This window comes from Bubalus kerabau, chromosome 1 (genome assembly GCF_029407905.1).
Source record: "Bubalus kerabau isolate K-KA32 ecotype Philippines breed swamp buffalo chromosome 1, PCC_UOA_SB_1v2, whole genome shotgun sequence".
Lineage (NCBI taxonomy): Eukaryota > Metazoa > Chordata > Mammalia > Artiodactyla > Bovidae > Bubalus > Bubalus kerabau.
Window position 1 is genome coordinate 78,156,612 of NC_073624.1, and position 14,066 is coordinate 78,170,677.

The 14,066-nt window shown below is 36.7% G+C and overlaps 1 protein-coding gene across 1 annotated transcript; it reads left to right on the plus strand.

Annotated features, from left to right (window-relative positions):
- The first annotated feature begins 6,560 nt into the window (after window positions 1-6,560).
- On the plus strand, window positions 6,561-12,566 carry LOC129651576 (lysozyme C-1-like). The gene is made up of 4 exons (XM_055580244.1): window positions 6,561-6,989; window positions 8,160-8,324; window positions 10,519-10,594; window positions 11,962-12,566. The coding sequence occupies exons 1-4, from the start codon at window positions 6,794-6,796 to the stop codon at window positions 12,026-12,028; spliced, it is 504 nt and encodes a 167-aa protein (XP_055436219.1). The 5' UTR covers window positions 6,561-6,793; the 3' UTR covers window positions 12,029-12,566.
- Window positions 12,567-14,066: the final 1,500 nt, after the last annotated feature.

Sequence of the window (14,066 nt, forward strand, 5' to 3'; positions counted from 1 at the left end):
GAAATTTAAAGATAACAGAAATAATTGTACAAAGAAAGTATACACAAAGATATCCAAAGCTTTCCACAATTATCAGTTGTACACACATTAAGAACTAATGTTTAAATAGTCTCTAATTGTTCCATGGCATTCCTGGCATTAGATCAATCTCTTAAAGAAAAATCACACTTCAAAAATAAATACATAAAATGGTTTTGCACAACTATATCAGTAACTAAAATCAGACACGTGGTAGATAAAGAAATTACAGTGTGTTAAGGGGTGAGAATTGTGTTGCAATAGAATTCCTTCCCTTTCACTTCAACTTCAAAGTAATGTGGTAAACTGAAAAGGCCAGGGAACTGACCTGAATCTAAATCCCAGCTCTCCCACTCCCTATCTGTATGTCTTTGGGCAGATGAATTTTCTTTCTGGGACACAGATTTTTAAATTTGTAAAATGGACATAATACCTATGTTTAAGACCCTTGCTTGAATTATGTCATTGTTGTTGTTCAGTCATTAAGTCATGTCCAATTCTTTGTGACCCCATGGACTACAGCATGCCAGTCTCCTCTGTCCTTCACTATCTCCCAGAGTTTTCTCAGATCAATTCCATTCAGTGATAATACTATCCAACCGTCTTGTCCTCTGCCACCTCCTCCTTTTGCCTTCAATCTTTCCCAGCATCAGGGTCTTCTCTAATGAGTTGGCTCTTTGCATTAGGTGGCCAAAGTATTGGAGCTTCAATTTCAGCATTAGTCCTTCAAATGAACATCAGGATTGACTTCCTTTATGATTGACTGCTTTAAACTTCTTGCAGTTCAAGGGACTCTCAAGTGACTTCTCCAGCACAATTTGAAAGCATCAATTGTTCAGCACTCAGCCTTCTTTATGTTCCATGCTCACATCCGTACACGTCTATTGGAAAAGCCATAGTTTTGACTATATGGACCTTTGTCAGCAAAGTGATGTCTCTGCTTTTTAATATGCTGTCTAGGTTTGTAATTCCTTCCTTTCAGGGAACAAGCATCTTTTTTTTTTTTTTCTCTTGACAACAACATCGTTTTATGTCTTATATATTGATGTGCTCCTATGTTGGATGTATGTATACTTAAAATTGTTGCCAATCTTCTTGGGTTGAGTTTTTCATCATTATGTAGTTAGTGTCCTTCTTTGTCTCTTATAACAGTGTTTATTTTAAAGTTTATTTTGTCTAATATAAGTATTGTAACCGACTTTCTTTCGATTTCCATGTGCATGGAATACCTTTTACCATCACCTCACTTTCAGACTGTATGAGTCTCTTGATTTGAAGTGAGTCTCTTGTAAGCAGCAAATATATGGGTCTTATTTTTTTATTCATTTGGTTAGTCTTTGTCATTTGGTTGGGGCATTTAGTCCATTTGCATTTAAGGTAAAAATGGATATGTCTGTCTTATGGCCATTTTGTTAATTGTTTTGGATTTGGTTTTGTAATGTTTTTTCTTTATTCTTCTTTTCTTCTCTTCTCTTGTGATGTGATGGCTATCTTCAGTTTCATTTTTAAGTTCCTTTTTGTATGTGTATCTATTATAAATTTTTATTTTGTGGCAATCATGAGAATTTTGTTTAGGAGTCTATAGTTATACATGCTTGTTTTAAGTTGCTAATCTCTTGATTTCAAGTAAGCAGTCTTTTAATTTCATGGCTGCAGTCACTGTCCACAGTAATTTTGGAGCCGAAGAAAATAAAACCTGTCGCTATTTCCATTGTTTCCCATTCTACTGGCCATAAAGTGATGACACTGGATGCCATGATCTTAGTTTTTTGAATGTATAATTTTAAGCCAGCTTTTTCACTCTCCTCTTTCACCCTCATCAAGAGGCTCTTTAGTTCCTCTTCACTTTCTGCCATTAGAGTGGTATCATCTGCATATCTGAGGTTGTTGATATTTCTCTCAGCATTCTTGATTCTAACTTATGATTCATCCAGCCTGGCATTTTGCATGATATAGTCTGCATATAAATTAAATAAGCAGGATGACAATATAAAACCTGTTATACTCTTTCCCCAATTTTGAATTAGTCAGTGATTGATGTATTAATTCATTACCCAAAATAGTCAAACTTCTTTCAATAGGTTCTCACATTCCAGATCATCTTTTAAGTTTTTCCCCAGGGAGTTCACAGGGACACGTCTCCCTTCATCTCAATAATTTACCTTCTCCTCTCTCCTGTATTAGAATTCTGTCTCCTAGAACCCATATATTCTATCTTATTTGCTCTTTTAAATTTTTATTTATTTATTTTTTGGCCAAGCTGCGTGGCTTGTGGGACCTTAGTTTCGCAACTAAGGATTGAACTTGGGCCCTGGCAGTGAATGCACAAATTCCTAACCACTAGTCAGCCAAGGAATTCCCAGGAATACATCATTTTGTAATTTTTGGAGACATATGCCTTTTTAAAGTACATTTTTTTTTCAAATAGACAAAAGAACATTTTATTAACAGATCCAAATATCTTTTGTTTCTCTAAGAAGTCAAAAGCAGATAAACATGTTTAGCAATTAATATTTCAGTATTTTCTCTTTTTTGGAAATGATTTACATATTCAATGAAGGTACCTCATTTAAAGTTAATGTTACAAAAAGATTTTGGAAACTGTCTAAGTAGACATATTTTATAAAATATAATGATGGTTGCAACATTCATTTATAAACTTTTCTCCCACTTATATCCATTTAATTTGTGTGTTCTTAAAAATTATGCTTGAGTTGCCATGAAAATTTCATGAGATATTAAAAATTAGCCATCAGTTTATTTTTCTTATTGAAAAACCAGGCAAGTATCAAAAGTCACAGAAGCAAAGAACCTTAAAATTTACACATGGTTTTTTATCCTTAGCATATTGGTATACATTAAATAAATAATTTTTATTGTAAAGTTAGTTCTTAGACTGAATTTATAATTTTATCATCTCAAGCATCTAGTGGAGATAACATAAATATATTTGACAAGGCTTAATTTATTTTATTAAAAAAATTTATTTATTTGCCTGCATCAGGTCTTAGTTGTGACATGCGGGATCTTTATTTGCATATGTGGGATCTAGACCAGGGACTGAACCCAGGCCCCCAGAAAGGGGAGCATAGAATCTTAGCCACTGAACCAACAGGGAAATCAAGTGACTGGTCTTAATGTAAAAATTGCTTCTATTTTCTTTAAACCAATTAAATAGAGCTCTTTCACGAGTTTTTAGGAAAACTATCCAGAGGGACAAAAATATCACACACACATAGCATACATACATAGATATATGTAAACATATAGATGAATGCAAAGACACATCTTATAGCTTTCATTTAAACATCATAGTCACATAGCAAGTGCACGTGTAGCTCAGTTGCTCGGTTGTGCCCAACTCTTTGCAACCCTGTGGACTGCAGCCCTCCAGGCTTCTCTGCCTATGAGATTCTCCAGGCAAGAATACTGGAGTGGGTGGCCACAACCGTCTCAGAGTATCTTCCTGACCCAGAGATCCAACCCGCATCTTTTATGTCTCCTACTATTGGCAGGCAGGCTCATTACCACTAGTGCCATCTGGGAAGCCCCTATAAAAGAATAGTTGGATGTAAATAGGTTTCTGCCACGTGGAACAAGTTAAGTCTACCCACTACAATGGCTGAAGTATTTACCAATATTTGTGGATAAGACTTTTAGATTTTTACTTGTCTTTAAAAGATAATCTTACAGAGGCTTTTGGCAAAATCTGGAGTAAGGGAGCTTATGGAAATATCAAATAAAGTGTTTTTAAAATCCCTCTCGGTTATCATTTTTCCAGTCCCAAGTTTGCTTTAAGCAACACTTATCTCTTTGGATGCTTACATTTCAAAGATATGGTAAGGTCAATATTTCCAAAGTACTGAGAAAGAACTGTAAAGTTTATCAGAGAAGGAATTTAGGGGCATATTTGCTTATTATCAGAACTCTAAGATAATTAATTACTATAACATTTTTCTTTCCACTAGCAGTAGGATAAAATAGTTCAATGATATTTAAAAATTTTTAAGTTTTTTATAGGGCAGCCCCAAAATACAAGAAGGTCTGGATATGGTGGGGTTAGCTTACAGAGTAATAGACAATAAATCCAGACTTTCTGTGCATTTTCTGAACCTTTGTCAAAGCTATTTGTGGCTATCAATATTTATGTAAACATCACAACTGCTTGAATGACGTCAGCAGCTCTTAATGTTTATTTTCTGAACTTACCCTCCTAATCTTGTTAACAAAATGTTTTATTTTGTTTTTTCTTACACTAACCAAGGTATTCTTCTATAGCTATCTTTTCTTTCTTTCTTTTTTTCTTTTCAATCTCATCTTCCCATAGGTACCAATAGGACCTTTGTTCAAAATGCAAGCTCTCTCAAAAACCCTTTTAAGGTGTAAAAGTTCAAATCTTCAATACACCTCTTTCAACTGTGACTCCAAACCAGTGAGTCTTTTTATGGCTTAAAACCAATATTAGGGCCTACTCATGGACACAGGGGCTTCCTGGGTAGCTCAGTTGGTAAAGAATCTGCCTCCAATGCAGGAGACCCCGGTTTGATCCCTGGGTCAGGAAGTTCCCCTGGAGAAAGGATAGACTACTCATTCCAATATTTTTGGTCTTCCCTCATGGTTCAGACAGTAAAGAATCCACCAGCAATGGGGAAGACCTGGGTTTGATCCCTGGGTTGGGAAGATCCCCTGGAGGAGGGCATGACAACCCACTCCAGTATTCTTGCCTGGAGAATCCCCATGGACAGAGGAGCCAGGTGGGCTACAGTACATGGAGTTGTGAAGTCAAACACGACTGAGCGACTAAACACACACATGAACACAAGGGGTGTCCCTAAGAAATGTGGCCCTCTCAAATGCAGAGCCTCCCCAGAGAAAGCCTAAGGAAACAAAAGCCTTCCATGTCTCAGGTGGCAATGAAACCTCTATCTCTCACAAAGTGAGACACCTTAAGTCACTCATCTCCTCACCTCTGATACCAGAAAGGTGGTACTGGGATGAGAGTCTTCCCTTCACAAATCAGGCAACAAAGGTAGAGCCTGTTCATAGAGGCCCCTCATGAACTGAGACTCCTTATTAAAGCAGACTCCCCTGAGTGTTCACATGGTTGAATAAAGAGAATGTTGCCTGTCAGTTCGTGTTGTAGGCTCCCAGCTGGCTGGCTAGCTGCTGATGCAAGCTGACAGACAACCTGCACCTCTAAAGTGGCAGAAACCAGAGGGAGTATTCTCACTGGTGACAAAGCCAAGTTCTCAGGATATAAAATAAAACAAATGGAGATTCTCATGGTTTTTCATGCTCATGACAAATGGCAGAGACAAACGAAAATATGACTCTTTCCGGGAGGCTAAGAATCAATAACCATAGGTGTTGATTACCAAAACCAGAGTCACAATTTAAAATCTATTTTCAAATTTTTTTTTTCTCCTGCCAGTGTGCATTTGGAAGGGAAGGGACAAGAAGAAATTATTATCCTCCTTTTTTGTCTATGCAGTCTAGACAGACAGCTAGGAGACTGACATGGTAAGAATTCTACTGGTCTGTTGTCAATTAAACCATATCTCGACTATAGTCTCCATGAACAGCAGAGTGTTCTGGCCTTTCACTGTCCCATCCTCATCACTAGAAACTGTACAGGAGACAACATGTGTAACAAAAGACAGTTTAACAAGAGAAAAGGAAACAAGTATATTAACATGTACATTTTGTGTGTACTTGTGAGAAAGGCCAGGATGAGTAAATCAAAGAGTGGCTGGAATTTGGAATTAACAGATTATCTTTACCAAAGAACAGTAAACATTTAGAGGAGCAACTAGACAGAGGAAAAGAGTACTGGGCTTACAAAGGTGCCAAATTTTAGGATGATAAATACATTAAAAATGATAGGCGATAGTAGCTAGTCAAAATCGTTGTTTTACAGAATCCTCAGGTGCTGTTTTGGGGCTGGTAAGTATCTGGGGTTTTGGTGATTAATATCTACACAAATTTATGTTCTGCTTTCAGGATGATAGGGGGAGGGCAGAAAACTTGTTCAGGATCTGCTTCTTCAGCTCAAAATAATCCTTGTGCCAAAGGGGAAGATTTTGGAATGGCATATTCTGTTATCCTTCTATGGATTTTACCATCCTGTTTTCTCACTTTACAATGACACTGTGTTCTAACATGGAAATGTGAAGTAAGGCATTGTCAGATGGAGTTAGGAATGTTGTTCACCGGAGGCTTATTTATCATACTATGACATTGACTTATAAATTAGGAATTTATAATAGACACCAAAAGAGTAAGTATAGGAAGCTGGCTGAGCAACATAGTGCTGTGCAATACACCAGTCAGAACAACAGGAGTGTGTCATGTTCTTTGTGGAAAGTGTATATAAAATAAATTAAGTGAAAAAAATGAAGACAACATACTGAAGTCACATAAAACAACTTATTGTAAATGAATGTTAATCAAAGATGGGAGCTCATTTTCAGTTGAGAAAAATGTTCATTCAGGTTTTTTTTTTTTTTTTTTTCTGAATACTTGCTCAACTTCATAATAAAATAGGAGGAATTTCCTCTTTTGGCAATAGTGCTGAACCCTGTTCTTTCTTTCTTAATGTCTTTAAGTAATCTCACTTCCTTATTTTCTTCAGATTAATTCTTAGGGTATCAGAATATCTCTCTTCAAACATAAGAAGAAAAATGTTTTAGTCAGTGGACCAATAAACTGTTTCTGTTTTCCACGTGTTTCAGAGGGTGGAGCCACCAAACCAGTGAGATAAGAGGGGAGTGAAAAGATGTTAAATAGCAAGTCTGGCTCACCCTGGTCAGTCTGGACATTTGACTTCTCAGTCAACATGAAGGCTCTCATTATTCTGGGGTTTCTCTTCCTTTCTGTTGCTGTCCAAGGCAAGGTCTTTGAGAGATGTGAGCTTGCCAGAACGCTGAAGAAACTTGGACTGGACGGCTATAAGGGAGTCAGCCTGGCGAACTGTAAGTTAACTCTTCTTTCTCCTTCCAAACAGTTAACCAGGTGTGGAACTAACAGAGGATGAATAATGAGCAAGGGACTTTGAGTGAATGGGCAATTCTTTGTTGGAGGGTTTGTACACTTACCATGGTTAAAAACATCAACTTGCTCCTTTAGAATCAGATGTACCAGGTGAAGGACTGTGGCACAAGAGGGCCATTCTAGTCCCACTAAATATGCCAGCTGGCACATGTAGGGTGATGATAAAATGTATTTCAGCACCTCGGATATGTCTGTCAAGCCCATGGTGTTTGACTCTAGCTATTTCCAGTTTGGAAGTTGGGTTCTTCTAACCTGAGTAAGGCAATATTTTTCTCATTTTTAATTCCCCTACCAATATTGGGCTTTTAACAGCAAGGTTTTTTTAAAATTACATTAAACTCTCAAAACAGTGACAGTAGGAACCTATTTCCCTTGATTCATTTCTATAATAAGGATCCTTAAAATACAGCAAGAAATGACATTTTATTGTGCTCACCCCAGTTGATTATTTTTCATTTTCTTCCACAGAATTCAAGAAATGGCCTTAGGAAAAGTTCCTCTGTATTTTAGTCTATATTTGTCAATGTCATCACTGTATTTTTTCATATTGAATTCAGACATTTCCCTCCATAACTATTTTTGAGTGAATGAGCAAATGGCTAGATGGATGGATGGAGGACAGTCTTTCCTATTCTGTGATTCTTACTGTCTGAATTCTAATTTGGTACCCCAGTTCACCTTCAGGGTCATAAGAAATTTTCTCTCTCCCAGAAAATCCTTATTTTTCCTAATAACATATTTTTCCTTTAGTGTGTGCATCTGCTGCTAATGACCAAACCCACTCAACCAATCTGTTGGTTTTTCTATTCTAGGCTCAGTATTAACTTAGGGATGTGTGAAGGGCAAGAGCTATTTTAATATTTTTAAAAGTTTATTATCTTGTTTCATTAGTATTACCAAATGATTTGCTAATAAAAGAATTCTCTTAAGAGAATTCTTAACACAAAAGTGTTAAAATATTTCACAAGTAAGTACATCTTTGTACTTATAAAGTAAATTGTTAATAAAGTAGAATTAAATAGAACTGATTGGGCTATGAAGTGTAAGTCATGTCATGTGGTTTTTCAACTAAAAATACATTTTTTTTTCAGGGTTGTGTTTGACCAAATGGGAAAGCAGTTATAACACAAAAGCTACAAACTACAATCCTAGCAGTGAAAGCACTGATTATGGGATATTTCAGATCAACAGCAAATGGTGGTGTAATGATGGCAAAACCCCTAACGCAGTTGACGGCTGTCATGTATCCTGCAGCGGTAAGACAAGATGATGTTGAGTGATGGCTCAGCCCCCATCTGATTATACCTATAAGAACAGAGATTCAGTACAAATGAAAATGTCTTGAAGGCTTCCCTGGTGGCTCAGATGGTGAAAAATCTGCTTACAGTGAGGGAGACCCCTGTTCGGGGAGAATTGGGGGACAGAGGAGCTTGGCTGGCTACAGTCCATGTTGTCGCAAAGAGTCTAACACAACTCAGCGATTAACACTTTCTCTCATCATGAAAGTTGGCTGTTTGCTAACATACAAGAGTTTCTTGAATGACGTAGCACTTTAGTATAACTGAACTTGTTGATGCTTTGTAAAGAACAATGCCATTCCTCTTATCTTGTTTGGGAAAATTTAGGGATAATTACGGAGAAGGCAATGGCACCCCACTCCAGTATTCTTGCCTGGAGAATCCCAGGGACAGAGGAGCCTAGTGGGCTGCAGTCTATGGGGTCGCACAGAGTCGGACATGACTGAAGCGACTTAGCAGCAGCAGCAGGGATAATTAGGTTGTGTGTGTGTGCGTTTATTTAATATACCCTCCTTTATTGGAAAACAAAGGATTACTAGTTAACCAAAGAGGAGGAATACCTATGGTTCCTTTTAAAAAATTGTTTTTACTTTTTATGATGATATGTTTTAAATATATAGAAAATTCGAAACATGACTATATCAACCATCAATATGGTCATCATGTACTGAACTGAACTGAACTTTAACAATTATTCACATTTTGTAATATTTACTTCTTCTATGTATATAAACTGTATATATATATATATATGTGTGTGTGTGTGTGTGTGTGTGTGTGTGTTGGCTGAGTGGTTTAAAGTGAGTTTGAAACTCTAAGTTCTTGAGCTTGGATTTCCAAAAAATACAGTTCTTATTTAAATACTGTCATTGTGATAAGTTAATTTACAGATTTGTTTAACTGGGCTGAAATAAATTTTCTATTGAGTTTCTTTTAAAATAGAGATGACATACAATGTTTAGTGCATAAAATATTGGTGACCTGATACAAATTTATATTGTTAATTTTTTATATATTAAAATTCATAATAGAGAAATTAGTCTAAGAATATTCTTTTGTATCATGTTAATTTACTCTAAAAAGCATTTTGCATTATATAATAATCTGTGCTCACTGAATAAAAATTCTCACTATCCAGAGATTTGTGATAACTGGTAAGTTTTGGTATCTACATCTTTCAGAAGATACATCATTCACATACATGAATGTAAAACTATATTATGCATATTTGTACCCACATACAAGCATGTAAGCAATGAATGTCAGCAGAAATGAAATTATACTAAACTTACTGCTTTATAATATGCTGTTTATTACACAAAATTATTTTATCAACAAGTACCAATCTTTATTATATTTCAAGATGAATAAATTCCACTAAATAAATGTTCTATAATTTATCAATCCAAATCTCATTGATAAGCACTTAGGCTATATTTTCCCCTGTTATTAATTGATATGAAACATCTGTACACACATCTTCGGGTGTGTACATCTCTTATTATTTCTTTAGAATAAACTTCCAGTAATAGAATTGCTGAGCCAAAAAATGCTGGACCCATTTCCCCTTGGTTGTTTTTGTTTTGTTTCAGTAGCTCAGCTGGTAAAGAATCCACCTACAATTCAGGAGACCCTGGTTCAATTCCTGGGTCGGGAAGTTCTCCTGGAGAAGGGATAGGCTACTCACTCCAGTATTCTTGGCCTTCCCTGGTGGCTCAGATGGTAAAGAATCTGCTCACAATACAGGTGACCTGGGTTCAATCCATAGTGGTTGTATGGCAACCCACTGCAGTATTCTTGCCTGGAGAATCACCATGGAGAGAGAAGCCTGATGGGCTACAGTCCATGGGGTCGCAAAGCGCTGGGCATGAATGAGCGACTAAGCACAGCGCAGTAAAAAGTGAATCTTTTATCACATTAATTAATAAATCCAGAACTCCCAATGACTTTGGTAAATGAGAAACGAAATGCTTTAATTTCATGCCAAATAGGATAGAATGAAGACAAGGTTTTCCCCAATATTCACAACATGGACTAAAAAAATAATTTTAGTTGTATTTTTCTTAGCTTAAGAAAATAAAGCCTGCTGAAACTAAACTTAAAATGAAATCTCTAGGAATGTTGTTTTCATTTCTCACCATCTGCTTTTCAGAATTAATGGAAAATGACATCGCTAAAGCTGTAGCCTGTGCAAAGCAGATCGTCAGTGAGCAAGGCATTACAGCATGGTACGTTGTTTTTTGTTTTTTTTTTTTCTGCTTCCAATTCCATTGAGATGTAATTGACACACAGCGCTGTAGAAGTTTAAGGTGTACGGTATAAGAGTTTGACTTACATACATCATGAAATTATTATCACAGTCAGTTTAGTGAACAACCGTTATGTCATATGGTTACAAAAATAAAGAAATTGAAGAAAAAAATATGTGTGTGTGATGAAAAGTCTTAGGCTGTACTCTCTTAACAGTTTTCATATATATATGAATTTTATGTATGAATATGTATATTCATATAAATGAATTCATTAAATTCATTTATATGAATTTTCATATATTTCTTATTTCATACATATAGCGGTGTTGACTGTATTTATCACATTGTACATTACATTCCTAGTATTTTTATACCTAGAAGTTTGTAGTACCTTTAGTTGCCTTCATCCAGTTCGCCACCCCTCATCTCAACCACAACCTGCTCCTCTGGTAACCACGTATCTGACTTCTTTTTCTATGAGTTTGTATGTTTGTTTGTGTTTGAAGTATAGTGGACCTACAACACTGTGTTAATTTCTATTACAGACTATGGTTTGTGTTAAGCATTAAAAAGGAGAGCTGGGGGCTTTCCTGGTGGTCCAGTTGATAAGACTTTGTGCTTCTAAGGCAGGGGGTGCTGGACAGGAAACCAATGACATCAGGTGTGGCCAAAAAAATAAGACGGTGGGGAGAACTGGGGGTTTTTTGGTAGCACCTCAGGGCACCCGAAGTTTTAGCTTCCCTCTCCCCCACCAAGAGTTGAACCTTGTCCACAATTTTGGAGGGGCAAAGTCTTAACAACTGGACCGCCAGGGAAGTCCCAGGTGAGAGCTGTTTTACCCTACTCTTATGAGAGAAGTGAAGGAATATTTCCAAAGAACAACGTATACTACTGAGAACTGAAAATTTGCAGCTTTAAATTAATGCTGAACAATGTACTACATATGAACACTTTACTTTAACTGACTCAGAATCTTATTCTTTTACTCTTCAATTTATTTTAGGAGATTCTAGAGTTTTTAAGACTCTACACACTCTACCTTGTCATATCTTGAAATTATTTTTGGAATTAAGTAAATGTGGAATGCACTCTGCAGTTGTGTTGTGAATAACACAGGACTCACCATTTGTGTTCAGCATTCTGTGCTCTAGTGAAGGCTGGTGGAGATGTGAAGTCCTTGGTATACATATCTCCAGTTGGCAAATAACAATACTTGGATTTGTCTATAGCTTGTATTTCATGTATTGATGAACTATTTTGTTCTCCCAAAGGATCTGAAATATGTACATTACAATGAAGCTATGTTTTAGTCTTATTACCATTTGTTTCATCTTTCTCCACAGGGTGGCATGGAAAAGTCATTGTCGAGACCATGACGTCAGCAGTTACATTGAGGGTTGCACCCTGTAACTGTGGAGTTATCATTCTTCAGCTCATTTTATCTCTTTTTCATATTAAGAAAGTGATAGTTGAATGAAAGTTTATACCACCATTGTTTCAAACAAATAACATTTTTACAGAAGCAGGAGCATGTGGTCTTTCTTCTAAGAAGCCTAATGTTTATCTAATGTGTTAATTGTTTGATATTAGGCTTACAATATTTTTCAGTTTGCTAATACTGGTGAATATTTATCTAAACTCTTAATTATCAAATATGTCTCCAGTACATTCAGTTCTTAATTAAAGCAAGATCATTTATGTGCCTTGCTGATCATGAAGGAATATAAAGAGGGATTAGATGAGCTGTTTCTTTTCCTTAATTTTATTAGCATAGATTCATGCATTATGACCAAATTCAGAGGCAGATAAGTATTGAAATAACTAATTAACCACAGATATGAAATTATGCATGCTGTAAAAAATACAAAATTTTCATTAAAAGCTTTGCAATTCATACCTTGTCTGTTTTGTTTAGAGCCATTTAGTGTCTCTGAAGAAATACATATGTATGTACTTGGGAAAAAATGAGCTGACACTTAGTATTTCCAACATTCTCACCTGTATCCAAACAGAAGGATATTGCTAGAGAAAAATCCATAGGTTTATTCACAGATCTCAATTAAAAAAAAAAAAATTTGTGGAACTGCACAGCTTTGGGATATTAGTTCCCCCAAGCAGGTATTGAATCTCCACCCTGAACAGTGAAAGCATGGATTCCTAGCCACCAGACTGCCATTCCTTTCAGTGTGGTTAAATTCATAACCACAAATCTCAAATGGGCCCTTAACACCGATTGGTGGTCACTTCTCTGCAAACTTTCTGTGCTGATATCCCCACTCTCCAAAATGACTGTCACTGTTTACTTCTCTCTTTCCAAAGTTCCAGCAAGCACACCAGCTACTAGCCTTCCATCCTCTGCTTTCAGGAGACAACCTGGGCTCACATTACACTGACAGAACAGAATCAAGTCATACAAAATTCTACCCCCCTGGCCACCATAATAGTGTTCACACCTCTCCTTGAGCCCTCCTTCCCCTCTTTCCCCTTTATCACTAGGATGTAGGGCCTCTGCTCCTGCCAGTGACAGTTTCTACGTGCAGTCTTCACCATACATAGCCCTCTCACTACTCCAATTTAAGCTAAGTTTTCCCAGCATCCTGTGTTTCTTCCTCATTGCTTGATCACCCCATCACTGAGCAAACTGCCCCAGAAAAGTTTTATCTTGCAAAGGACTCTCGTGGACTCTATATCATGGACTCTACATCTCCAAATACATCATTCTTTGCTCCCTTTTACAGCAGCATTTCTGGGATGAAATATCTATATTCACCCACACCATGACCTCACTTCCCTTTCTCTTTTCATCTCTTCTTAATCTGACTGCTCTCCTCACTCAGCTGAAAACAGCTCCAGCCTGACTCCTTCCAGGATGCGTTGGGGCCAGTTCTAGTGATCACCTGATTTCTGTTCATCCTATTTGATCTCTCAGCAGCATTTGACAGAGTGAACCACTTTCTACTTCTAGAAAAGTTTTTCTTCCTTAGCTTCTCCTCCTTTACATCCTGCTTCATTGATGGCTCCTTCTCAGCCCTTCATGGCTGGCTGTTCCTCTGCTCTTTGATTTTTAAGTGTGGGAGTCCCCAGGACTCAAACCTGTAAAACCATCTGAAATAATAGTTTTACTTATTCATTTATTTTTCTTTTCTTGCCGAAGTATAACTTTCAAAAGAATAGAGTCCTTCCCACTCTTTAAAGACATTAAAATAATCTCAATCTTGCCCAAAATTTGCAAGTACAGTAAAGCCTTTTAAGTCTTCTGAACAGTTTGAGAATATACTGCCAATATGTTGCCCAGTGGCTCTGAATCCTTCAATATACAACTCTCACAGAACCTCAGAACATCATCCAAATCAGGAGGTGAACACTGACAAATTAGGACCACCTCATCATCAGATCTTTGCAAGTTTATCAATTGTCACATAAGTTTTTCTTCACTAAAAGGTCTAAT

Bases quoted from the DNA above. Each gene is read 5' to 3' on its own strand.
- LOC129651576 (XM_055580244.1), top strand. From the start codon at position 6,794: ATGTTAAATAGCAAGTCTGGCTCACCCTGGTCAGTCTGGACATTTGAC. The intron at 6,990-8,159 runs GTAAGTTAACTC...TTTTTTTTTCAG, and splicing joins GGGAGTCAGCCTGGCGAACT to GGTTGTGTTTGACCAAATGG. The intron at 10,595-11,961 runs GTACGTTGTTTT...CTTTCTCCACAG, and splicing joins GAGCAAGGCATTACAGCATG to GGTGGCATGGAAAAGTCATT.